This window comes from Drosophila busckii, chromosome 3L (genome assembly GCF_011750605.1).
Source record: "Drosophila busckii strain San Diego stock center, stock number 13000-0081.31 chromosome 3L, ASM1175060v1, whole genome shotgun sequence".
Classification (NCBI taxonomy): Eukaryota; Metazoa; Arthropoda; class Insecta; order Diptera; family Drosophilidae; genus Drosophila; species Drosophila busckii.
This window is the reverse complement of record NC_046606.1, coordinates 4675864-4702945: the sequence shown is the minus strand read 5'-3', so window position 1 is coordinate 4702945 and position 27082 is coordinate 4675864. Positions and strand designations below refer to the sequence as shown.

The window sequence follows — 27082 nt, the reverse complement described above, 5'->3', positions numbered from 1 at the left end:
CAATGTTTACAATCCATGTGAAGTACTGCCGAACAGCTGTTAAAGTGGAGGCAGTCCGATAACAAGCGCAATTGCATTGTTGCGCTTGTTTTTCATTGACAAAAACAAAAGAATTGCGAAGTACTTTACAATTAACGTATTAAAGTTTGAAACCCCTGAGAGAGATAAGAAAAAGACAGATTAATGGCGCTCGTGGATCATGACTCATGGTAAGCAGCGGCTTGTAACTATTTATGTAAAAGATATAAAGAAATATTTACATTTTTAGGGACATTGCTTATGAGGGCTGCGAGCGGGTGTGTCAACAGATGTTGACGCAGCTGCAGCAACAGCCACAAGCAGAGTCGGCCACTGAGACAAAATCCAAGCTGGAACGTTTACGCAAAGATGTAAGCCACTTGAATATAATTATTGATCTGGGCACAGAATTTGGCACTGAAACAAATGCAAGCACAGAGTTCAAGTTGACGCAGCGGCGACAGAAATGGGAGAAACTAGCAGCTCAGCTGCGCGAGCTAGATGCGTATTACACAAAGACAATAACTGCAGCAAGTAGGCCCAACAATGTTGATGAGCTGCGCCAGCATCAAGCGCAAATGCTGGAGGAGCAAAATCGTGGACTGGAGGTGCTGTCAGCGACAATATCACGTCAACGCAATCTGGCCACACAGCTGGGCAATGAGGTGGAGGATCAGAACAACATTCTAGACAATCTTGCAAATAACATGGATCGCGTGGAGTCAGGCGTACAGCGGGAAACGCGCAGCCTGGGCCACGTGAATCGACGCGACAGCACTTGGGGCTATTGGCTGGTAATCATACTACTTTTCGTGGCCATACTAATAGTTATATTATTATAACTGTTATACATATATCTATGTGTTATGTGTGCAATTAATAAATTATTGCATTTTTTATTAAATATATTATAAAGTTAAAGTAAATATATGTATAACCAGAGGTATTAATATATCGTTTATAGCGTTAATTTCCAACAGGTTTTATTTCGTTTGCCAGCATGGATTAATTTACATTTACAGTTTAACACGTTAGAGAGTAATCTACTTAAGCCAAGTCCGAAGCATAGGGCACATTAGCCAGATGACCAATGGCGCCCACAGACAGCTTGGAACCAGCAACCTTCTTGGCAGCAGCCTGCACTTGTTGCAGCGAAATGCCATCGATGGCACCTATCAAAGTGTTGGCATCCAGCACTGTGCGTGTAAGAGCCGCCTGGCGACCCATCTGCTTAATCAGACCACCATCGCTTGAGTGCTTGCCCATAACGCGAGCCTTCAGCAGCGCCTTGCCGCGAGCCACATCCTTATCGGACACAGCACCAGACTTTAGAGCGCGCGCCAAAAAGTCTACAGCTTTGCCAATCTCCTTGCCATCAGCAGCAACGACAAATCCAAACAGACCGGAATCGCTATAGCTAGCATTGAGGGCTCTGAATTGGACTGGTGCATCACCAGCGCAGCTGACAGCCTCGCCAAACAGACCAGCGGAATTGCCGCGTTTGGTGGCAGCACCAGCGCCTACAGCCTGCTCCAGAATGGCGAAAGCCAAAGCCTCTTTGTGGTTGGAAGCAGCGCCACCCTCACCAGCAACAGCCACCACAGCACGATGGCCAGCAGTATCCTTGCGTGCATCACCGCCAAAGTAGCTGGCTTCGCTCTTGCCGGCGCTGCCGCCACCGCTGGGGAAATTCAAAGTCTGCGCAAAGCCCGACAAGGTGTTGTTATCAATGCCAACGCCAACAACAGCAGCGCTGCTGGGCGAATAGTTGCTGGCCACATAGTGCAACAGGCTCTCGTTGGAAAGCTTACCCAGCTGGAAGCGAGGTATATAGATGGAGTTGCCCAAGCCGCGACGGAAGGCAGCCTTGTGCACCAGCTCAATGGCGCGTTCCTGCAAAATTTAAATTAGATTAAAAAATTCCATAGCGCTAGGCAACACTCACCTTTGTGGACACCGCATCCAGCTGGTTGAGCAGCGTCTTGGTGTTGTCCTTCAGCTCCCAGGGCTTGAATGCAGGCTGCACCAGATCTTGCAAATAGCACAGACCAGTCTCCACATTGTCGCTGGTGGTCTCTACAGTGTAGCCCACAAGCTCGCGATCACCCCAGCTGATCAAAGTGCCACCCACTTGCTGTATATGACGTGCAATGGCAAAGGCAGTAGAGTTCTGGGTGCTCATGCTGCCGGCCAAGCGGAGCATATGCGACGCACCCAGCGTATCATAAGCCTCATGACGGGCACCAGCACTGCAATTAAAAGTTACTGTAACTGGAGTGTCCACTTCACATATTGCACGATTATATTTACCGCAGCACAATGGAGACGCGCGTTACGGGCACAGACGCATCAGCTGTGGCCACCACCAGTTTGTTGTCCAGCACATTGACGTTGATGGCAGCTGTATCGCCTACGGGACGTGGGCAGGTGGCATATCCGCGCTTCTACAATAAGTACAGGGCCTTGGTAAGTCGGTTTGCAATTTTTACTTTTACGTAACATTAGTTGTGCCAACATTTTGTTGTAATTTGTTGGTTAAGTTGCGCGTTATTGACAGTTGCAATTACTTACAGCGATAGCGCGCAAGAGATTTGGTCTTGCTTGCGTTGCAGGCCATGGCGTTTGTTATTAACTATTTAGTGAGAATAATTTTACTAAAACTTATTCGCAGCCGTGCGACTATTTTTTCCCACCCGTTCTCTTGCCACAAATCAGTGTGCCCAGATTTGAAACAATAAAGTATCGAGACTATCGATATTTCAGAGTGGGTTCATTTGAACTAGTGGATAAAAACAATAAGGTGACTTTAATGTAAGAGTTTTATTATAATTACAAAGTTTATTTTTGTTTGCTGCTTAAACTATCATTTCCAGATCGCGCGCATAGCTGAGTACTTGCTCGGCCAATTCTTCGGAAGGCAACAGCTCCTTGGGTTTAATGCTTCTATCCGTAAAACTGTAATTTCCAGTGCTCTCCAGCTTCCACTGGCGCTTCTGACCAAAAGCCTTAATCTCATCAGGCACGCGCAAATTTAAGCGCTTGGCAGCATCCTTGGCGGATATTTTCTCATAGGACATTTCAATGCAGGCACCAATTTCGTCTCGCACAGTTTCCACTAACAGATCCATGAAGTAATTATAGACTTCAGCCGGCATTGAGGACTTAGCCTGGAATATCTTATTATAGCGGCCCTCCATGATGTACTGCTCCAGCGCCAAGATTGGACGAATATACTGATTATGCTGTATGATATCCACAGAAAGCAGCTCCAACTCAGTGTGAAAGTCGGATACGCGATTTCCCGAGAGCAGGTAAAGCAGATTAAGACCCAATAGCTTGTACTTGTTGTCCGATTCGCCAATGATCTTAGCATAATCGTAGTAGTAGCATTTAAGCTGTGACATGTAGCGCTCAAAAGCAAGCAAGTCCTTCGTTACCACACTGTGCTCAACGGCTATTTCCAGCACAGCGCGAGCCAGCAGAAGTTGGCGCTTAGAGCTTTGTGCATCGTTGCCATCGGTGGGCAGAAATGACAACTTGACCAAAGCTACCTTCAGTTGTTCCAGCAGTTGGCCGCACTTTGTGGTGTTTGGGGGTCTCTTTGTCCACTCCGCAGTCAGTTCTTTGTAAAGTGCTTCAACTGTAGCCATTTCTTGTGAGATTTATTTAAATGATTTGAAACAAAACACAATACGCGAGCTGAAGAATGATTTTCGTTTTTACTCTGCTTCTTGCTATTTTGCCAGTCACTTGTTTATAACTCGATAAATTAGGGCCGTAACATTGCGACGCACGTAGCGACTGACTGTCATCCAGTATAATGCAGTTAAACTAAAAGCATTATTTCCTTGCTGCAGTTTTAAAACATTGAATTAAAAATTGTTTATTGGCTATAATCATGTCAAACTTCCCAGCTGATGGTCTGCTGATCAAGGCCTACGAAGATTCTGTGAATTTGGAGAGTGAAACACTTGCACGACGCATTGCAGACTCGACTAATAGGCGCGAGGAAAAGGAATCCGGGAGCGAAACAAAGACCGAGGAGGATTCCTGTGCAGAACCAGAGCAGGAGCTAGTCTATGAGGTGGGCAATTTTGCACGTGCTACCTATACAGACGGAGTGGATTATGAGGGCGTAGTGGTATCCGTTGATGAGAAAGCTCGCAGCTGCGTGTTGCGCTATGTAGGTTATGAGAATGAGCAGGAAGTACTACTGTCTGATCTGTTGCCCAGCTGGGGTAGTCAGGAACGTCGCAATCAGTTTCTACTTGCTAAGCAAACTGAAGCCGAAGCCGCTGAACCACGTGCCAAAACATCAAAAAAACATGGCGGCAGAGCCAAGAAAGGTGGTGGACCACGGCTAGCTGCGCCTGTTACAGGATTAGCTATGCCACCAATGCCGCTGGTGCCTCCAATGTTTACGCCAGCTGGTGGCATGGATGGCGAACCTTCACAAGATTTTGTTGCCATGCTGACAGCTTGGTATATGTCTGGCTATTACACAGGACTCTATCAGGGTCGTAAGGAGCGGGAGGGACAAGCCAAGAAGAAGGCAAAGAAATGATCTGCTAACTCTCATATAAACAAGACTTTCTGTTAATTATAAGAAATAAAATCCATAGAATTTTGTTACCAATTGGAATACCGCGTGATCGATAGACTAATCCCAGATTATCCCATAATCAGTTTTGATCAAATATTCCGTATCGATAACATGTTTCGAAATGAAACGAACGACAGAATTTGTGTGACTACAAATATAAATATAAGATAAATAAAACCAATTTTAAATTAATGTTCTCATTTTGTGACAATGGCGGTTGGAAAGGAATTATATTTGGTACTACAACATTGTTCACGTCCTGCGGGTCGATAGTGATTGCAGATCTAGTGTGGCGGATATTCGATAGTTTAAGCCGGATGAACCTGTATCAAAATGACACGCAGGTTGGAAAGTAAGAATCTTTAATGTAATTTAATAAAAATTAAACAAGTATTAATGCTTAATTTGCAGCGCAAGGACAAGATCGTGTTATAAACTTTGGTGATGGCACGCTGCCTATCATAGTGGACTATAGAAACGCCATAAAATATTATAGAAGTAAACACTATGATAGAGCCCCCGGTCAAAATTGGATGGAGTTCCATGTGCATCATGAAGGGGTGCTTAATTTCTGTGAAAACCCCCGACAGCTGATACTCAATGCGCTCTTCAAAGCAGTGGAAGGTGATGAGTTCTTTCCCGTTAACTATAAGGTGAGTTCTTTGTTGAGAAGCGTGTAACATGAGATTACAATTTGCTGATCCAACAGTCGGGCACACATGTGGATACATTTCTGGCACGGTCTTGTCAGAAAGCTCTGGACAAGCTCTTTCATCAGCGTCTAAGCCTTCAGCTAGTTACTGGAGGCACAATTTACATGACGGTGTGGCTGAACATAGCTCCCTATAAAGCGGGTCAGATATCGCCAACGCTCATAATGTCTAGGGTAAGTTAATTTATAATTAATAGTTTATTAACGTTTTGCCTTTTTATTACAAATTGTTTTGCTTCTTTAGACCATAGATCGTCTGATGAACAAGCTGGAAACTTATAATGGCATACCAGGCATTTTGAATATGGCAAACTTTAGCGCTCAGCCTGCCTTTGAGAACGTTGTGGTCAGATTAAACAATTTAGCCACCTTGCGACTGGCTTTTGATATAATCTACAACAACGACGGCAGACGCTCCGCTTTGAAAGGCTTCAGTCTGGCAAATAACGATATAAGCGATCTGGCGCCATTAAAACTGTTTGGCGATGTAGATTATGCGCTGCTTGATTTAAGCGGCAATAAGGTTAGCACTTGTTATTTGTTTCGTCTAAATTTACAATTTGTTTGTATTGATAGCTTGCTTCGGCTACAAGACTGTGTGCGGATCTGGAACGCTTTCGTGCCAAGCAGCTGCTGATGGCTCAAAATCCTATTACCAAGCTAGCCAAATATCCAGAGTGCCTTAAACCATTGAAAAAGAATTTTGAAGAAGTGGTAACTAACAGTAGACTGGGTCTGTCTGTGATGTGAATATATATGATGCATTTTATTATTTCAGGATGGGGTGCCTTTTGATAGACTTTACAAGACCTATACGCCACTAAGCTATGAGATTGACATGGAGTGCGATGGCACACGCATAGACTGGAGCAACAAGTCCGCATTGGCGCAGTTTAAAGACAGCTCAAAGTGGCATGCCATATTGGTAAATTAAAATTGTAGCTGTGTAAAACAGTATAATTTACTTTAAATTACAACAGATACCTGATCCAAAGCAAGAGTTTAAAAAGGACGCTATTATAGAATATTTCTTTATTAATGTGTCACCTGAGCTGAGCGAATTTTATCCCTGCTATTATAAGGTAAATATAAACCTGCACGCCTATTTACAAATATCTCTTTTAAACAAATGGTGTGACTGCAGTTTACCAATGATGAGCATCGTTTCCTAGCACGCAAATGCTTTGATCAGTTCGAGCATTTAGTGCACAATTGCAATCTTCAAATTCCAATACCAAGTCTGGTGTCTGATGATGGTCCCATACCGGAGTATATAAACGAACGTACCGTGTCCTACTATCTAAAGATGGATGTCAGCTCATTTAAGCCGGGACAAGTGGACCCGAAAGCATGCATAGTGGAGGCTGTACAAAAGTGCTACAATGCCGTTAATCGCGTTCTGAATTTGGAAAATTTCCAGCAAACCGCGGGACTGGAAAGTGTCATAGTAAAGCTAAGCTCACCAAAGATTGTCAAGATTGTTTTATGGATAGCCTCGAAGCGCTTTATGGGCTCGCAAATTGTTGATTTGCGTCTAGGCAGCAATGGTATAGTGAGTCTCCATAGCATACGCTCAATGGCGCTGCTGAATGGACTACATGCGCTGGATTTGAGCCACAATTGGATATATTGTCTTTCGGAAATCAGCACGTTTAGCAAGGTACCCTTAAAGAGTTTGCGTCTGCATGGCAATCCTTTGTGCAAAAACTACAGCCTGCCTAGGGAATACATACGTGCTGTTAAGGATATGTTTCCCAGCTTAGCAACCCTGGATGGTGTTGCCTTGAATAGCAATCCTGGACTAGCACCACAAAAGGACTTTCTGTGCAATACTGGCGCCTATGAACTAACTGGCGAACGCTTTCTCTACCCTTATCTACGTGAATTTGAGGATGTGGACAAGCGTGACAACTTGATAAGATATTATAGTGACGAATCTTGTATTTTACGCTAACTTGTAGCTACGACTCGAGTCGTGGCATGCGATCCATTAATCTAGCGCAACGTCTGAAGTGGTACAACTGTCATCGCAGAAATCTATTGAAGAGCTCGCGATATACGGACAACGTCAATGTTGGTGCACATGAGATAATGGAGGTTCTGATGACGCTGCCAAAGGTAAAACATGATTACATTTCGCTGCAGACCGACGTCATGCATTATGACGATAAGACAGCGGTAATCTATGTGACTGGACTGCTGCGTGATGAGCCGGACTTGCTGTTGGCTTTCAGCAGGCAGTTTGTGCTCAAGGTGGATAAAACGGGCTTGGTGCGTGCAATCTAAACTTTAAACAAATGACATATTAATAAATTGTTCTATCTAGGGCTTGGGCAAGAATGCGCGCCGTCTTAAGATAATCAATGAACGCCTCTCTATAATGAGTCCAACCAAAAAACAAGAACTTGCTGCTTTTAAATTCACTGAGCCTACTTTGGATCTTAAGCCAAAACTGTTTGACGATCCAAAGGAGGAGAACTCTGTGAATGTTCAAGAATGCAAGCTGCATGTTTTCCAAGTGCTCACCAATTTGCGTCCACGTTGGGTCACACGCATTGTGCAGGACGAGGCCAATTGGAATATCGCTGAGGCGCTACAGCTGTTTAACCAAATGGACTCCAAAAATGAGCTGCCCGATGAGGCATTTTTGCCGCAAGACTTAACATTCAATAAAAGTCAGCAATTGAGCAATTGAGCAGCGCGGCTGGCTCAACGCTCTCACACTCACGCGTCAAAGCGCGAGCGCAACCCAAGAAATCGCCACTCACAGGCTCACGCTGTGTTCGCTCTCTTGCTCACGCGCTCGCTCTCGCCTACGCTGCTATTAATACTGGCACTTGGCGCGCTCCCAGCTTAGTAACGTTTTGTTCGTCGAGGTGCGCGGTTCGTTAGTGCAGTGCAGTGCTCATTTTCGCGCGCTTATATTAAATAATTAAAAGCAATATTATAAACAAAACACAACGACGCTTGGCGAGTGAGCAGCTTCCAATATTATTATCATAGGTCGGTTCAATAATGCAAACATCTATATTATATATTAATTATTATGCACATTATCACGTTATGGCAATTAATTGCGCGCCAATGCATATTGAGAATATTTAAGTAAAAATTGTTTTTAAATTAAATTGCTGCTGTATTTAATGACTATTTAAACGTATATATGTGTGTGTGTTGGTGTTTAATTGCAGCTATCCGTTTTATAAACATTTGAAATTAGTTTTTCGAAAAAAAATGCCAACGTATATTTTTGCTGTCATGCCCAAAAACCTGTTTTATGAGCTTTTGCAAACATTAATAACAAATAATTGTTATATAATAAACCTGAGACGACATTTGAATTTGTTGCTGAGCTCAGCGTAACGAAATTCGTTGTTTTTGGCCCTTTTTGCATATGAATGAAAATTTATATAGCTGATACCTAATGTGACTACATTAATCAGTTTTAGTTTGTTTTTGATTACAAACATCATTTCGCTTTACACGCAGCGTGGGACCTTTAGTTTTGCTAGCCGGGTTCAGTGATCTGGGCTAACAGCAATTTCGTGCTTGAGTTGACGTAAGAATTTCCTTTTGTTTTATTTTGGCCCAGCTGACAGCTGTGGCACAATCAAAATAATTAAATGCCACTCACATAAATTAACTGAAATTTTTTGTAAAAAGGAACAAATCAAATGAAAAGTACAGCAATTAAAACAAACATTTAACAAAGTGCGTTAACAAGCGTCAAGCGTTCGTCGGGGGTGCAACCTGCTAGATTTATGACTTTTGTGGCTGCCACAAGAGGCACACGCGAGAGATTCAGATTATGCAAAGCTTAGCTAATTAAACACGCTACACTTGGCGGCTCATTAAATAAAAGTCTAAGAGACTCAAAAGACATAAACAACAAAAACAGTCAAAAGCAAAGAATGTCACACACACACACACACACATACATATACGCCTACTATTTGTTAAGCAGCTTATGGTTTGTTGTTGTTTTTTTTATGTTGACTTGACTACCTGCGCTGCTGCAGTTTGGAAATATTTGGGTTTTCAGAAAAACTGTGAAAAACAACAAACTCAGCTGCAGCACACACAGTTTGTTTGTTTGTGTGTGTGCGTGTCTGTGTGGGCCAAGTTTAGTGCCAGCGTCAAAACCGGTTTGAATGCGTTGCCTTTGTTTTCATTTACAATTTCCCTCAGTCAATTTAGTTAGCAATTTGGAAAATTTTTGTTATGATGATCGCATGATTTAGTTTACTTTGACTTAAAATTATTAAAAATATAGAAAAAATATTAAAATAAAATATTAAAAGTTATATACATATAACAATAAAATAAAATATTAAAAGACATATATATAACAATATTTAAGTTTATATTTTTTGAGCTGTTAATAATTTTTTAATAACCATATTATTTGTCAGCTAAAGTTCAGCAACATTCGCTTTAGCAACAAAGTGTCATTTTAAAATCTCTCTCTTACTTTTCTAAAATAACAGTTTCTCTAATTTATAAATATTTTTCACGCTGGCAGTTGTTTCAAATAAATTGCAAAAATTTGTCAAACAATTTCAACCAACTTGCTCTCCCCTCATTCTTTCTATCACTCTCGCTCTCTCTCTTTTTCTTGGCCACGCTGCCAAATTAATTTTGGCTTTCTGCACTTAACCTTAAGCAAAAGCAAATGTCTCAACGCCAGCCCCCCCGAAATGCCCCACCCCTTATTAGGCCAAAAATAGCGCTTGATGTCAAACATTTTGGCTTTTAATGCGATTTACTTAATATGCTTTAGAAAATATTATATCATGCGCACAAATCAACATAAAATCCAAAGCATTTTTAGTGAAATTTCCGCACGCCAAAAACGTTTCTAAAGTTTTTCTTTAGTCATAATACCCAAAACAAAAAAAAAACACCGAAAATTCCAATGTGTCTTTAAAGAACTCTTACAAAATGCCAAAGCAACAACAATACTTAAAATTTGTGTGAGGAAATGTGTTTTCTGGCTTTTCCACACAAATACCCCGCGCAGCCCCCTTTGAGGTCAACGCAGGCAGACATTATGCTTAAATAGAGAGCCGTCGCTGCTGACGCCGACGCTGACGCCAACGCTCGATGTAATACTTAAGCAAAAGCAGTAAGGTCGTCGTCATCATCAACAGCTTGGGGGCCTATCAATATGCACACTCGAGTGATAAATTAAACGTCTAATGTCTGAAGATCACCAAACTATAGTCTCGACGTCTGTCTGACGCTTAAGCGGTTCTGTCTTTAATTTAAAATGCGCGAGAGACACAAACGAAAAACAAAAACGAAAAGTTCTCTTAATGATTACAGGGCTCAGCTCCCAATGGGCTGTGGTCTTGCATATTAACTAGTCAGACAGTTTGCTTGGACTTTTGGTGATCAGCCCAAAAAACAATAATAAAAAAAAAAGAATTTGAAAATTTAAAAAACTATCTGTTCCGGTTGCTCTTGTCGCTGGCGCTGCATACCAAACGATGTTGTAATTGGAGATGTGAGAACGTTCTTTACGATTTGTAATATTTTTTATGCCTGACGCTATAAAAAAAATGACACTTGCCATTATAATAATTTAAGTTGTTTATCAGTGAAGGTTTTATGTGTTTTAATAATTCAGAAGGCACTAGGTTTTCATATTTAAATATTATTTCAAAGTTTGTCAGTTTTATATATTTAAGCATTTCAAGCATATTTTTCAATTTAAATTTATTGTCTAGACTGAATTTGCAAGCAATCTCTTAGTCCTTAACATTATTTTGAAAGCCAATATTGATATATTACCAAAGATTATGATCTACGTCATATATAATCTATAATCTTTAAGTACATGCTATTGTTAGTCGTTTTCCTTGTATTTAATCAACTCGTCAATATTTGATAAGCAGCTGCAATCGCAATTTGAAGTGCTCTATACACAGTTTTAAATACTTAGCTTAGCTTACACGCCATAAACAATTGTCAAGCAATCTGTTCTTGAACATCATTATGTTAATTGTTTTAAAGTTGAAGCTGCGCTTTTCTAGTCTTAGTTCCGCCATAGAGAATTTCCATATGCTAATTAATATGCCTTACACTTGTTTGCAAAGTAATTTTCAATAGCACGCATACATATATATACTATATATGTGTATATAGTAGGCATAGCTGTAGCTTGTGCAATTTTTATGAGCTGTTTGTTATTTTTAACAAACGTCTGCAAATTGGGAACACAACTCAGCCGACGCACACTTGTTGCACATATAGCTGCGGGTTTGGCAACAAAGGCAGCGCACTTGATTTATATATATATATATATGTTCTTTAACTGATAACTGCTTAAAGTTCAAAAAACTCTGTTTTCTCAAAAGTATAACAAATTGGTTTATTTAATGCGGGCTATGCTTTATTATGAAATTTATTATTTTTGGCCACAGTCTATTTGTTGTAGGCATTCTTAGTATTTGATTTATGAATATTTGGCAAAAACTAAAAAAAAAACACGCGCCGCAAAATTATTTGAACAAAAATAAAGCAAAGCGGAAAAGCTGCGAAAAATTTGTTTATGTCACGTACGCTATAATGAAAACATAAATATAAACTATATGTTTATTAAAGTGTTAATAAAAATACACAATTATAATTAAATAAAAGTCTAATAAGTTGACTGTGGCGCATATATATGTAACTATTAGTTATGAGTGTGGGTGGGGTGGGGCTAAAGCTAACGCCAAACGCGCCCAAGTTCCAATTGGAATTTTAATTTCACATTGAACAACAACAAAGGCGACGCATTCAATTGCAGTTTAGACTGCAGACTGCAGCGGGAGGAGACTGCGGGGCCATGCGAATTTACATTGGCAATTACGTTGCTCCATGTTAAGCATCAATTTGTATCTAATGGATGCGCATATATGAGACAATCTCGCGCACTTGAAATACTTTTCATAAATATTTTGTTAGTTCTCCATACGATGCCGGCTCAAACAGCTGAACTTGATTGTTGTTGTTGTTGTTCTTGGTCTGGAATTTGTCAATGTAATTGGAATTAGAAATGGCAGCTGAACTTGATTGTTGTTGTTGTTGGTCTGGCAATTGTTTAGGCTAAAGCACATTAGAAATGGCATCTTGCAGCTGCCACCGACTGCTGTGTGACGTCACTGGGCTCTGTTGCAACAAGTTGCGCGCCTCTGTAAACAAACAAAACGCACTCACGCCACCCCCCTGTGGATCTGCCCTCCCTCTCTCTCTAGCTCTTAGCAGCTGCTGCTATTGCTGACAGATTTGTTGTATTTGTACGCATTTCAGCTTTTGCTTTTGGCTATTTTTGTTTGGCAACAACAAATTGTTGTTGAAGATTTTGTTTGTTGTGCTTTTGTCTATTTTGATTGGCAGCAATTTATTTACTTTTGCATACAAAAAAGCTCATTTTCAATATGCATTAAATTGGTTTATAGTTTTATAGTTGGCATTATACACAGATTTATGTGAGTTTTCGTCAAAAACATAAAAACACGACAATTAACATTGTCTTGTAGTCAAAATCCAAAATGTGCATAGGATCCAGGTGCAGTGGGTAAAACTGTAGCACATAATTTAACAATTGAATTTCAATTAAAGATGTTATAATGTTGCTTAGAATTCACAATTCCTGAGTTTTTCCCACTTCAGTCTTCCTGTCGTCCCATTAGCTTATTTATCTGCCTTGAATTTGGTATTATACAGAGGTATATAGCCAGCTACAACTTTCCAATCGCTTAGATAAACAATCGTTAACAATCCCGCTAAGCCAAAATAGCCAGCTGTGGGTATGCTAATGGGCGTGGCAGCGCCTTAAGAAAAGCAATAAATTCACTAAATTAGCAACTTACAAGGCTTTGGCCGTTTCCTTTTGACCCTGCGTTGGTGCAAGACGTCGAAAAGATTTAAATAACTGCTTTAAGCCCATTGGAATGAAAGTAAAGTGTTTTTGTTGTTGTTGTTAATAAAATTTTGTTGTAATTATGCGTGTAATGCGAGTTTAACAGCAATTTTTTCCGACAGCGCCTGCTGTGAGCTCCAATTAAACAAACTATTGTCAAGCTATTAAAAGAAAATCGAGAGAGTGAGAGAGGGGTGAACTGATAAATCAATTTCTTGTATGCAGGCTATTGATGCGGGTTGAGTGTAAACAGGCAGCGGAAATTGAACTATAACAATTGTTGTCTGATGGAATTTTTATGGCTGTCTTTGAAATTTTGCAGCAATTTGTTAGATGCCAAAAATCATTAGCCTAATTTCGTCTGAGGGTTATTCGGGGGGGTCGCTACGTCTGCGTGTATGCGCGCATTTTTCTTTTGGGCTCAGCCCTTCCTTTATTGTCCTGCAAAGACGTCGTCGTCGTCGCCGATGACTCCTTGGCTCAATTTAAATGCCACACCTATTCGCCTGTCGTGCCACACATATGACACTCGCTTTGGCAGCCGCCGCCGCCGCCGTCAGCTTGAACCGACAGTTCAAGGATATAGTATATGGAAAGGCACGGTCCACTTAAATTTCCTTTCTAAAGTTAACAACCAATTCTTTTTTCTTTTTATTATTCTCACCTGCAGTCATGCGTTTGTTATTACTGACGGCACTGCTGGCGCTGCTGTTGCAACATGCCACTGCCCAGGACGATTACTGCTTTGGCAAGGACGGGGAGCGTGCACAGACGCGTCAATTCAGCTCCAAGACAGCCTATCAGATTGCCAAGGGCACGCACATCGACAAACAGTACCAGGTGCCGGGCTGTGAGCCTAAAAAAATGTGGATCTTCCATAGGCACGGCACGCGTCTGCCCACGGTAAATACCATCAAGGAGGCGCCACGTCTAGAGGATGTAAGTATAACTCATAGCTGTTAAGTAACGAATTTTAATCGTAGTCATTAATAATTAGATTATTTTCGGTTTCAAAAAGTATTTTACTTTTATATTCAACTCTGAATCAGCGATCATTTTACAGTTTTACACAATGAGCAGAACAAGTGTGTACATATTATATTTGAAAAGCCCGCGTGCCAGTGTTGCCACATCACACAAATTAGAACAAATGTGTTGCGGCTTCACTTTAAATAAGACTGACAAGTTTCTTCATATGCATTACGCACTAATTAAATCTACACGGAATGCTGACGATACGCATCACGGCCGTATAGAAGGTTAATTATGTAATTCTTCAACTAATTAAGATGTCTATCTGGCAGCTACCAATCAATTAAAGCGCACATGCAAACAGTAAAATAAGTAAATGGAATCACAACTTATTTATTTCGTTTTGCCTTTTTGCAGCTGCGCGACTTGATAGACAAAAACTACAATGTCCTGCGCACTAAGCCCGAGACGAATGCGCTTTGCCAAATTGATTTGTTTGGCATTAAAATGTGGAAATGGAATGCCAGCATAACTGTTGATATGGAACAGCATCTGACCAGCCAAGGTTACGAAGATTTGCGCGGCACAGCGAAGCTCTATCAACGTTATTATCCTTCAGTGCTTAGCAGCAAATATAACAATACCCACTACTATGTGAGTAAAGCGCGCTTAATTATACCAATGCTTATTAATAATTTGAATCTTTTAGTTCCGTCATACGGATACGCAGCGCACAACTGAAAGTTTCAAGGGCTTTGCCGAGGGACTCTTTGGCGACAGCAGAGTGGCCACTGCTGCAGACATACCCGAGCAGGATCTGTTGCTGCGTCCCTATGACTATTGCACAGACTTTAAGAACAAAAACTACAAGGGCGAGGGCTCCGAGTACTACAAGTTCACCAACAGCAGACAGTGGAATCAAACCATGGAGGATATAGGACGCCGCCTGGGGTAACTAAACGAATAACTTGCTGCTTAACAAGGCTAACGATTTTTTTCTATTCACAGCTTTACATATTTGGATGAGAAGGACATAATGCTTATGTATGATATGTGCCGTTATGAGCAGGCCTGGCAAGTGGATCGCACTAGTGTCTGGTGTGCCGCCTTTTTGCCAGAGCAGGTGAACGTACTGGAGTATGCCGAGGACTTGAAATATTACTATGAAGCTGGCTACGGATTTCCGGAGAATGAGCGTTTCAACTGCCGCGCTGTGCAGGATATGCTGAAGCATTTGAGCACCCCTGCCTCACCGCAGGTGGTTGCCTACTTTGCACACTCGGCGGGCTTGCAAACGCTGCTCACCGGGCTGGGTGTCAGTCGCGATGATGTCAAGTTGACAGCGGATAACTTTGATATCATGTCCAATCGTCGCTGGCAGATAAGCAAACTAGGTCCGTTTGCTGGCAACTTTGTTGCCGTCAAATACAGCTGTCCAGCGGAGCGAGAGCAGGAGAAGGCTGTATTCTTTATCAATCAGAATGCTGTGCAGCTCAACTGGTGCAATGTGGGCCTCTGCAACTGGTCGGATGTGATGAAAAACTATAAGACCATCAATGAGGCTAATTGTGATGAATATTACTGCCGCTCTGGCGCGTCTGCTGGCCAGGCTTCGTTGCTACTCTCTGCTTTGATAGCAGGCATTGTCTACTTAATGCACTAGTTGCTTGCAGCATTTGCCTAGTTTAGTTTTTAATTTCTAAAATGTACAAAGTTCGTACCAAAAAAGCAACAACAGAAGCAAACGTAAAGTCAAACATGTAGCCTTTTTTGCTACGCAGGCATTCAAGTATTTTTTGATATACATATTTATGTAAATTTTCTATTTTTAATATGCACACAACACTACCACGCAGCAATTTTAACTTAGACACAATTCACATCCAAAACAAAGCAAAAAACTAGCTTCTTTTTAAAGTAAATTAACCTAATTTTATAAATGCTCTGCTTATGGCAATTGATTACAGTCTTAAACGTTGAATAGCTTTATAAACTAAATAATAAAAACACATTTAAGAGTAAGCATTCGACTTTCAATGCGGTTAAACAATAAATTTAAACTTGGCGCTCAGCTGTAACGTGCGAATGGCAAAATTATGAAGGGCTCGATAACTTGACTGCTCGATAGCTCTGACTTTTCGATTAAATACTGCGCTTGGGCTATCGGCTTTAGTATTTTGCAACAAAATGGCGCAAAGTTTGCTGTGCAAGTGAAATTGTGAAAATTTATGAAAAGTGTGTGTTTTTCTTTAAAATGCAGTGTTGAAACGCCAGAAACCTGTTGATAACTACAATATGCAGAGTAAGTAGCACCCAACTTAGTGGAATTTGTTTTAAATAGCTAGTAAAATCAAAATGCAAATTCATTGCAATTTGTGCGCCGCGGCAGTCATTTTTAAAGCTCGACTTCGGAGTCCGCGGTGTCTCAGAACATCTGCTGCTGTCACGTGCTTCCTGTTAAATGCTCTAATGATGCGTATTAGGCCAGGCTAAGTGCCACACATAAGTGCCACTACACGCACCTGGCTTTTGGCTGGCCTTTGACAACGCATTTTACGCAATGAGAGTTATTTAATGCTTAGCTTAAAGTGAGTAGATGCGTACTGAATGCTGCTGCCGGTTGTCATGAGAACTAAAAGTGATGTCCATGACACTAACAAAGGTTGATGCGTGCCAAAAACTCCCACGCAGCACACACATACACATGCAGAACAGTTGTTGTCTATGACTTCGTGTCTAACCTAACTTTGAATTCTTCTGCGTCTGCTTTCTGCTGGGGTCACTGCGTAAGGCAGCAGGTTTTATTAGTTACTTAGAATTTGACCCCAAGTGTAGTAAGGGGGCTGTACGTGTTTATAAGCCCCAAGCAAGTTGCAACCACTATTTCATTAGCTTAATACAGCTACAGTATGTCTTAAAGTAAAACAAACAAGTGCATAAATCAAAGAGCCCCAAAAACCAAAAGCTACAAGTTGCCCTCAATTTTATATGCGTGAAATCTAAAGTTTATAATACTCCAGTGAATGTTGAACAAGTTTCGGCGAACTGCTGTCTGGCGCAGTGGCAAGCTGGGGGGAGGGTTTGAAATAGTTTTGTCATGGATTAAGTTAAGGCTCGCTCATTTGAGCGGCACTCAGCTATGAATAAGCAATTTTTGCGGGGCAATATAACTTCTGGGCTGCTGCTGCTGCTGCCAAGGCCAAAAAGGCAACTGGCTGCTGCGTAAACGGAGCCCCAAAAATTTCACCTGCTGTAAGCCAAAACGCCAGTGTGCCTTGGCTTTTGAAGTTCAGCCTGATAATTGGTTAATTATTAGGTTTCCTTGTGGCGGGCGCAAGCAAAGGCGCTTCCGGTGCTAACGGAACACAGCGCGCCCACAACTAAAAATTTTCAGACAGTACACGTTTTGGATTACCTGAAATGGTCAAGTGAAGCTTGTTTTTGCTAATTGCTTGTAAATTGAGCAGAGCTAAAAATTTAATAAATGTGTAGGCCTTAAGTATTGATGCTTGCTGGCGCTGCGACCGCACAAATTGTCTCTGTGTGTGTGTGGTGTGGCAATTTCATTTTTCATTGCTAGTTACCTCAACAGTTACGCTCAAGTACTGAGCGAGAGTCTGTAACATAAGAGAATTAATAGTCCCTGCACCACAAAATTGTGTAATTTGAGGTAGATTTCGGGCAATGTCATGTTCCATGTTTATGAGGCCTTATTTCGACTGAATTTTTAGCCAATTTGTGCTGCCAGTTATAGCTCAACATTGTGTCATTTTAATTAAGTTAAAATGTTTGTAGACTTGTACTAAAATTGACAATGTGTGCTTTTAGTCGCAACAATGTTTGCATGCTGCTTGTTAAAGTTTATAAACATTTTATGTACGTATGACAAAAAATATTAAAACTTTATAGTGAACGCGTTACGCGCTGCTTTGCTGTATAAAATTTATATACACCTATATTTTGTTTTATGCTATTTTTAGCACTCAATTAGCTTGGGCAAACAGCAGCTTAAAGCTTTGCAAATAAATGATTTTCTTTTTTGGGGCGCGCTTAGCCAGCCACTGACTAAAGGGACACTCATCAAAAGATAAACGATATTTTAAAGCACAAAAGCTTGTACATTTTAAAAAGCAGTAAAGCCAACTCAAGTGGCAATGCATTTAGGTGAATAACAAGTTTGCTTGAGTTAAGATTGATAGCAAAGCAGCTTAAAGTAATCATTTTGATAGTGCTTACTACTATAAATGCTTATCCTTTTGTTTTGTGCACACAAAGCAGCTTGACATGCATTTAATTTTATAATTTTAAGCCCATGGCATTCTTTTAATAATATAAATTATGCAATAATTTAATTACCCTTGGCAGCAGCGCTTACTCGCTTATAAATATGCAAAAGAACACACACACACACACGTATGCATATGACATTATAGCCTGCAGTAATTTTTATATTTGTGTGCTGCAAGGTGAGCTCTGAAATTAAATTTATAAATAACATTTTATATGCTGTCAAAGACACGCATTCCTTTTATACAAAAATTGTTTAAAAGTCGCAAAACTTACCACATGCAACTTTTCGTGTGGTTTTTTAGTTCTCAAGTGTGTAAATATCTTATTTTATATATTTTTTAATATTAATTTATTTGTAACGTGTAAGGAAAACCCTTGCCACATGTCACTTGGCAACAACATGTTGCTGGCTTGTCCTTTTGCCATACGCCAAACGCAACGCTCAAACGATTTTCAGGGGCTTTGCTGCTGTTGTTGTTGGGTTAACGTTTTGTCCTTCCGGCTAGTCCTTCAAATGATTGCTTCTTGTTGATTCCTTCGTATGTTTCGTCAGACATTTTGTGAAACACGCAATTTGATATGCAATAAGCGGGCTGTCAGCTACATACACACGCCCTTTCAATCCAGCGCTCGATTTGATTGTTTTTTGTTTATTTTGACATAAATAACATAATGTATGTGAACTTTTGTGGCTTTTATTATTAGCTACAAATTGCGTACTTTCATAATAATAGCCTAGCACAAATCCGTTTTAAAAATAACATAACATAACATGTTTGTCAACTGCCAAGCTCAGTACTTAATGCTGCCATGTTGCCGGCTCTTGCTGCTGTTGTTGTTGGCGTTAAGTCGAATTAACGCTCAAGTGCATTAATTAAGTCTTAAAAGCAGCCATGGCAACAACACGTCGTTGTCTCTCTCCCTCTCTCTTTCTTTTTCTGTGCTGCGCGCGGCTTCATGCATAAAGAATGCCGTTAAATGCTCGCCAGCCATTTTGTATATTGAACCAGCGCCAAAGGCTTTAACTTGGACAGCTGTGGCAGCCACACTTGCCGCTAATTGTTGCACAAATACATAGCGTGTATCTTTTATTGACACTAATTTTCTAGCTATAACTTGTGGGTGATAATAACGCAAAGACAGACACGCACACAAAATAAAATAAAGGGGTGTAATTCAAGCGTTAGCTTATTAAGTATACGCAGTGTTTGTCTAGCAGCAAATAAGTTGCATAGAATAGATAGAAAGATAGAAAAGGATTTTTGATGTTATTGCAATTGCTAAAAGGGGTGTAATTTAGGCTTTGGCTTATTAAGTATACGCAGCGTTGGCTAGCAGCAAGTGAGGTGCAAAGAATAGAAAGATAGATAAAGAATAAAATATAATTGTCAAAATTATGCTAATAATTAAAATTGATATTATTTGTATAGCAGTGTTCGGAGCTTTAGCATTTGCCAATTCACAACTGGGCAGCACTTAAACTTGTCTAATTAAAAATTGATGAATTTTTTATTGATATAATCAATTCAAAGAACCAATTTAGCTCATTTTTATTTCTCTATACATTCATTTTTTCCTGCAATCTATTTGCGTAGTATATGCTCTTAAAATTTATTAAAAAACTCATAAATTCATTGAAAAACGACTCTTTATTCTTGGAAAAACATAAACAAAAAAGAAAAAAACTGAAAATTCAATTAAATTTGAAACGGTTGGAAGCTTGTGAAGAATCTAAAATCTGTAACGACGCACAGCGCGATATTGATAACCATCCTTGGTGAGGACAGCGCTCTCGCCATCGGGTGGACCCTCAACCATAACATCATCGGCGCCCAAGGGCGGCAAATAGTCGCGTGCAGCTTCACGCAGCTCGGCAGGCATCTCGGCTGGCTGCATATAGTGATAGCCATCCGCTTGCAGATCAGCCACAGGCACATCGACAACGCGCACATCGGGCTGCTCCGTTGCAGGCGCTTCGGTTTCTTCGACGGCTGCCTCAGTGGGCTCCACGGGCGGCAAGTACTCGCGTGCGACCTTTGGCTCCGCGGCGGAGACAACTTCTTCGGTGTCATCGGCAGGCGCTGAAGCTGGCGCTGGCGCTGGCGCTGCTGTCGTTGGTATCACAGCGGGTGGTAGATAAGCTTTGCTTGGCTGGGCAGGCGGCGGCGGCAAATAGTGATTGGCAGGCTGCAAATGCGAGACATCGCGCACAGTGCGATGACGCAACTTGAGACGCCGCACGGTGCGGTATTCGTAGCCTTGGGCGCCACGCAAAGCGCTTGGAACTTCGGTGGCAGCCGCAGCATCCACATCCATCTGCATTTCGATGGGCAAATATTCCGTGACAGGTGGCATTGAATCAGCGGGCAGCGGCGTATCAATCAGTTCGTTGACATCGCGTGCAAAGCGCTGGGGAGCGGCCAAGGTGGCGCTGGCCACAGCCGAAAGCGTTAGCATACCGGTAAGCGAGAAGATTTTCTATATAAAATAAGCAAAAGTTTTGCGCAGCTTAAGTTACTGAGTTCTGGCTTTAATCCTTTTTGTTTCTCAGTGGTGGTTAGCTTACCATTTTTCACAAATTTTTTGTTACTTTTTTGTTGGTTTAGGCTTAACGACTGTTGCGTCAATTAAAAGTTGTTGGCTGTGTTTGATGCTGAGGTTTGCGTTTGCGGCTGAATTTATAGCAAAAACCACTTGCCACTTCACAATTCTTTTTCAGTTTCAGTTACAAACCGAAAACAGTTTTGTTGTTGTTTAAAAATCTTGGCAAAATTTATATATTTTTGTACAAGTGGCTCTTGAGCTTGGCGCTCAACTTCAAATCTTCAGTTTGCCTTTGGCAGCAATGTCAAGTGCGCGCCCCATTGACCTTTTGGCCAGTCAGCCAACTTGTTATACATAAATATATATATTTTTTCTTCGCTGCTTTATTTATTATTGTGCGTGAGGTGTTAATTTGCTGACAGCTCAAGTGCTTCCGCAGCATTTATGCCCAAGTGTGCGCCACTTGACAAATGCGCTGCATTTAAATACATTTTAACATTTTTAAAAATAGCCTGTTAATTAACATAATTTAATAAATGTATGGCCAGTCTTTTGACTCGCTATCAGTTTGTAATCAATTTATATGCGCTGCACGAAAATTATTTATTGATTAAATTCTGTTATTGCCTGTGCTGCCAGCAAAGGCTGCAAATCATTAAATAGTCATAAGCATAATTACGCACAAATATGCACATGCTATAATTATATGCTTTTTTCCTAGTTGAACATTTACACAAATCTGCAAATAATCTGTGTGTGGTGCGCACAGTGTACAAATTCGTAAAGCATTAAATATGCAACAGTATTAATAATAATATTTAATATTTTGTAATACAATTGATATGAACATCTTTTAAGCTTTTGTCGAGTTTTCAATTATTTTCAATGCTGTTTAATCTACTATAGCCAATATCTGCTTATTATTAATGCAATTTACATTTACATTTATTTAAGGTTGACAGTCTTAATAAATTATGTCAATTGCTTGAATTAAATATTTAAAATTTTAAACAAATTGATCTAATATGCCAAAGCAAATTTAATCTAATGTGGCTTTAAACTAATTTCGCTGTTGCCTGTAATCAGCTGCAGTCGCTTAGTCATGCTTGCAAGTTAATTGAATTCTCCACTAAAATATCCATTATACGCAGTGTTGGTTGAAAATGCGTGCCAATGTGTCATGTGGCTATTATATATGCATATGCATTGGACATTGATTTGCTGTGGCCTTTTTTGTGTGTGTGGCATATTTGATGAACTAGCTGGCAAGTGGCAAGAGACTAAAGTAGCGTGTGGCAGGGGCGTGGCGTGGGCGGGGGCTGTGTGCTGCGTGCCGTGTCATCGTGATTGCTGATGTGTGCGAATGCAAATGAGCAGCGACATCATGTTTATGTTGCATAAATCTACACGCCAGATAAATGTAAGCAGGCGCTATGCAAACATAAACAAAGCAAACACACACACACACACACATACGCATAGATATAAATACACACGTAGCTAGCGCTCAGGTAGGCTAATCTAATAAATGCGTAGCAGCGCATAAAGTAGCTTGAGCTATGTGCCTAACTCTGCTGCTTGCCTAAAAGGCGGCAACAACTTTGCAGTGTTACGCACAGCTACGCAGCCCAAAAGTCTGCAGCAACTTGTTGCTAACGTAGCAGGGGCTGTGATACGCTTTGCCATTTAGCAGCATAAGCAAGTTGCCTTCAACTTAAGCATAAGCAGGTAACAGTAAGCAGAGCCTAATATATTCCTGATCAGCTTGATAAACTCATTTTGGCACAACTCATTTACGTTCATCATAAAGCAAAGCGTATTATATTAGTTGGCTGCATTCACAATTAGCTTAATGCTTGCTTTATTTTTATATAAACTTGCTGCAGCATAATAAACTCATTTATTTTATCAATTACTTAGCTACGCTCACAAACTAATTAAAGCGCATTTGTTAGTTGGCTGCGCTCAGCTTTAGCTTGACGCTTGCTAATTTTTATGTATTCTAGATCAGCATAATAAACTCATTTGCTGTCTAATTTATTGTCACAAACTAATCAAAGCGCATTTGTTAGTTGGTCAGGTACAGCTTTAGCTTGACGCTTGCTAATTTTTATATAAACTCATTTGTTGCGCAGTTCATTTTTGGATTTTAAGCTAATTTAAGCTGCTCAACTTATCAAAGCGTATTTGTTAGTTGGCTGCGCTCAGCTTTCAGTGCATGCGTTTTTATATATTAAACATTTAAACTTAGCTGCCGCATTCTTTTATTTACTCATTTACTGTCATAAACTTACTAAAGCGTATTTGTTAGTTGGCTGCGCTCAATTTTGTCTTTTGCTATTTTTTTTTGTGTTTTTGCCTGAACGCTGTTCATGTGTAATATTTTATGTGTCTGCAATTTTTGTATGGCTGTGTGAGTTTAATTTATAGCATTGGCTAAAATACATATATAGACTAAATTTAGTAGTTGCAACAACATAAATTGTGCGCGCCTCATTGCGTTTCGCTTGATATGTGTGTGATTTTATTTAAAAAGGCAGCTGTATCTTTAACTCTCGTAAGTGCTTTAAAGCTTGCCACTTTGCCACATTTAAGCGGCACTAAAGTCAACTTGAAGCCAGCTTAGCAAACTCTTTAACGAGCTCAGACCGTTGGCAGCCGCCTGCAGGCAACGACGAACGACGAACGACGGTGCTGGCCAAACAAAAACACCAACAAGCAAATCCTAGATCCTTTTTGTGCCATGCAAAAGGTTGAACCTTGCGGGCGCCTTAGCAACTTTCTGCCGCATTTATTAAGTTAAAATATTTATATATTTCGGGACTAGCCTTTTTTTGGTGTTGTGCTGTCTTCGCTGCTCTGCTCTGCTCTGCTCTGCTCTGCTTTCCGGCATATCGATTTACAAAAGCTATTTACGTAATTTAAATTGCCAGCGTTGGCAACATGAAAATCCTTTTTGTTGCAACAACAAATTGCTTTAGTCGCCAGATTTGGCTTAGTCTGTTTGACAACAAGTACATTCGTTTGTCATCAATCAATTTACGTGCGCCACATTACGCATACGCAGCGTTAAATTAATTGAACTATAAATTTGCGTGTGTGTGTGTGTGTCACTTTGGCTGCGGCGCATAATTAAAATCCTGGTGTCTAACATGCCTCAAAATTGTGGCAGCCCAGACAGCTAATGTGCCACACAAGTCACTTAAGCCTGTCAAAGCTATTGCAAAATTGATAAGCTGCAAAAACGTTACAAACTGGCAGCAGCGCTAACAGCCAACGACAAGTTAAAAACAGAGCAACGTTTTTTTTTTCGTTGTAGCTGCTGTCACTAAAGCAGCATCTTTCGATAAATAATGTCTCGAGAGCGAAAGTGAAAGCGAAATTTACGCTGTAAAAGCGCCAAACGCAAGTTTAAGCTGTCAAGTGGCATATGTGTCGTATACTTGATTTTTGAAGGCAGCTTATAGGGCCAGCGCCTAGGCTACAAAGCGTATAAATATTAGAATTAGATGAGCGATAAGCGCTGCCAACTGTCAATGCGAATTTAATAGCAATGTTTAAGCTTTTTTAGCAGCAATTTAGTTTAAATTTTAAATATTTATAACTTTAACTAAAAATTAATTCGTTTAAGTCACAGCTAAAATTAATTCATTGCATTTTTAGTGCAAATATTACTTAGCTTTGTCATAATAATTACAAAATATATTTTAATTAATTTTTTTTTACTATTTATTTATGCTAATTTGCCAAATATTTGATGCAGTTTATTTTTGCTTTTTTATATGCATTGTAATTATTTTTTTTTATATTAATTTATGCTTATTTGCAAACGCTGCCTATTATGACAGCAATTGTTCAGATCTGTTGACATGTCAATATTTTAATACCAATGTTTAAGCTTTAATTAGCTGCAATTTAGTCTAAATTTTAAATTATAAACGCTTTAAGTCGCAGCTAAAATTAATTCATTGCAGTTTTAATACAAATATTAATTGGCTTTGGCATAATAATAAAAAAAAATATTTTCATTAATTTTTTTTATGCATTTAAGCTAATTTGCCAAACATTTTTATTTTGTATTTATTTTTTGCTTATTTATATGCATTTTAATTATGTTTTTTGCATATTTGCTTTAACATTTGACAGCAATTGTGCAGAGCTGTTGACATGCCAATATTTATAAACAAATTGCAAACAATTCGCACATTATTTTGTCGCTCTCTCTCGCTCAGCTTATGTTAGATTGACTTACAGTCAAGCAATAGCAGTCACTGCTTAAGTTGACAAAGCAAAGCCTACAAGTCACGAAAATTAAAGCATAAATATTTATAAAGTTAGGCAGGCAGCCAAGCAGCTACAAAAATCGATGACACTGCTCAAGGTTTAATGTTTTTTTATATACAATGCCACGCCTACTGTTGCGCACCTGCTTAGCTGCTGTGGCTGCTGCCACAGCCTCAAGTATTGGACTATGCATATTTAAAATTCAATTTAAATTTTCCCAATGGCATGACTTAACTGGCAAGGGAATTGAAAGTGTAGCAATTACATTGGAGAGGGAGAGAGAGAGAGAGGGAGGGACAGTTAAGTGCTCGCACGCACGCAGGCGTTTGAATGTCCTTGTATTATTATTATTATAGATATTTAATTGTGGCATTTATGCGAGGCATTTAAGTGTAAGGATATTTATGGCTGCTGCTGTACGCAGCGAGGCGCATAAAAATTACAATTTATGTGCTTGACAGCTAAAATCAACAGTTGAGTGTTGCAGTGGGGTGGGGGAAAAAGGATATACGGCTTAAAGCTTCAAAATGCTACAGCAATTAGCTGCGCGCTCAGTTGTTATAATTAACTTGAGAATTTCAGTTTTAGCCGCTTGCCGCTGTGCAGCGTGGCGTATGCGTAATTTAGCGAGTTAATGTTGACTTTGATGGTTAGCGCTGACTAAATTTTATGTATATAGTAAGTTCAACAAAAATCATACAGGTGGACACACTGCCTGCAGCTAAAGTCAAGTGCGGGGTGGGGGGCTACGCACCGAAACTTAATTTCCCCAGATAACGCAAAATGAAGAAATGTGAGAACAAATAAAAATACAAAATTGTTAAGGGTGGCAACAACCATAGGTCAACAACAGTTACAGTCAGAGACGTCGTCGCAACAGCAGCAGCAGCCACAACAGCAACAGCAACAACAACAACAATTTGATTTTGTTTACTTGGTCAGTTTGTTTGTTTGTCTGTTTGTCTTTGCCTTTGCTCGGCTTTCAACGCTTTTGTTGTCGCTGCTACTGAAGTTTACATTTTAAATATAAATTCTGCAGCTGCTGCAACTTTTTTTGGGTTCATTGATTCATTTTTTGTTAATGAATTTATTTCAATTAGACAGCTGTGCCAGGCTAAAGATTTATGCTGCTTAATTAGGTTTTCATTACAAAAAATTGCCTCGACCTGTCTCAAGTTACACTTTCTACTCTGCTTACAATTACTTTTAATTATGCGCCATTTGTTTTCATTTTCAAAAGCGTCACAACAACAACTAAAAATGGCTTTTTAAATATGCTACACTTAAAACAATTGTCATGCTTTGAATTCAATTTCATGTTAGTAAAGCTAAAGTCGCTTTGCTTGCTACCAACAAATGCCAAATGACTTTCAATTAAAACTGTAACCTAGCAGCAGCAGCAGCAGCAGTTGTCGATTTAATTAGTTTACAAAACTCAACAGTAAGCGCTCGTTAAATGCGAGTGCCGAGCTTCATATAAGAACTTTCAGTTCCTGCGGAAGTCGCTGCAACAGTTTGCCTAATGCGTAAAATTTGATATATATGATATGAATATAACTTGTCTAAATTGTTAAGCATTGCACAGACAAATAATTTTCTTTTAATTTATATTTATTTTATGCGTATAAATTTAGCTAGCGCACTTTATTTAGCAAAATTTACAAATGAACAGAATTTTTAATGCTTAAACAAAAAAGCGCAAATAACTCTTATGCTAAATTTTTTATTATTAAATATTGCATAAGCATCA

General features: G+C 39.9%; 7 protein-coding genes across 7 annotated transcripts; 4 read left to right on the top strand and 3 right to left on the bottom strand.

The window, feature by feature from the left end:
* The first annotated feature begins 63 nt into the window (after positions 1–63).
* Positions 64–920, top strand: LOC108599997 (syntaxin-8). Its single transcript, XM_017987277.2, has 2 exons — positions 64–209; positions 269–920. Exons 1-2 carry the CDS (start codon positions 184–186, stop codon positions 858–860), a joined length of 618 nt encoding a protein of 205 aa, XP_017842766.1. The 5' UTR covers positions 64–183; the 3' UTR covers positions 861–920.
* Positions 921–970: 50 nt separating this feature from the next.
* LOC108599994 (cytochrome b-c1 complex subunit 2, mitochondrial) lies at positions 971–2723 on the bottom strand. The gene is given in 5 exon segments (XM_017987253.2): positions 971–1911; positions 1964–2267; positions 2329–2462; positions 2590–2610; positions 2612–2723. Coding segments are annotated over 5 exon segments (1329 nt in total). The 5' UTR covers positions 2636–2723; the 3' UTR covers positions 971–1065.
* Positions 2724–2819: 96 nt separating this feature from the next.
* Positions 2820–3757, bottom strand: LOC108599982 (26S proteasome non-ATPase regulatory subunit 8). Its single transcript, XM_017987254.2, has one exon. It carries the CDS (start codon positions 3666–3668, stop codon positions 2874–2876), a length of 795 nt encoding a protein of 264 aa, XP_017842743.2. The 5' UTR covers positions 3669–3757; the 3' UTR covers positions 2820–2873.
* A 70-nt stretch (positions 3758–3827) lies between these two features.
* LOC108599996 (survival motor neuron protein) lies at positions 3828–4786 on the top strand. Its single transcript, XM_017987275.1, has one exon. The coding sequence runs from the start codon at positions 3917–3919 to the stop codon at positions 4580–4582; it is 666 nt and encodes a 221-aa protein (XP_017842764.1). The 5' UTR covers positions 3828–3916; the 3' UTR covers positions 4583–4786.
* A 96-nt stretch (positions 4787–4882) lies between these two features.
* On the top strand, positions 4883–8060 carry LOC108599990 (nuclear RNA export factor 2). Its single transcript, XM_017987249.2, is given in 10 exon segments — positions 4883–4973; positions 5033–5274; positions 5331–5507; positions 5578–5856; positions 5910–6047; positions 6112–6258; positions 6314–6415; positions 6478–7272; positions 7275–7604; positions 7660–8060. Coding segments are annotated over 10 exon segments (2598 nt in total). The 5' UTR covers positions 4883–4954; the 3' UTR covers positions 8029–8060.
* A 147-nt stretch (positions 8061–8207) lies between these two features.
* On the top strand, positions 8208–16226 carry LOC108599815 (multiple inositol polyphosphate phosphatase 1). The gene is made up of 5 exons (XM_017986915.2): positions 8208–8336; positions 13913–14181; positions 14632–14868; positions 14924–15165; positions 15223–16226. The coding sequence occupies exons 2-5, from the start codon at positions 13915–13917 to the stop codon at positions 15875–15877; spliced, it is 1401 nt and encodes a 466-aa protein (XP_017842404.1). The 5' UTR covers positions 8208–8336; positions 13913–13914; the 3' UTR covers positions 15878–16226.
* A 3993-nt stretch (positions 16227–20219) lies between these two features.
* Positions 20220–21141, bottom strand: LOC108599364 (calphotin). The gene is made up of 2 exons (XM_017986165.2): positions 21071–21141; positions 20220–20982 (listed from the first exon to the last, which is right to left on the bottom strand). Exons 1-2 carry the CDS (start codon positions 21071–21073, stop codon positions 20236–20238), a joined length of 750 nt encoding a protein of 249 aa, XP_017841654.2. The 5' UTR covers positions 21074–21141; the 3' UTR covers positions 20220–20235.
* Positions 21142–27082: the final 5941 nt, after the last annotated feature.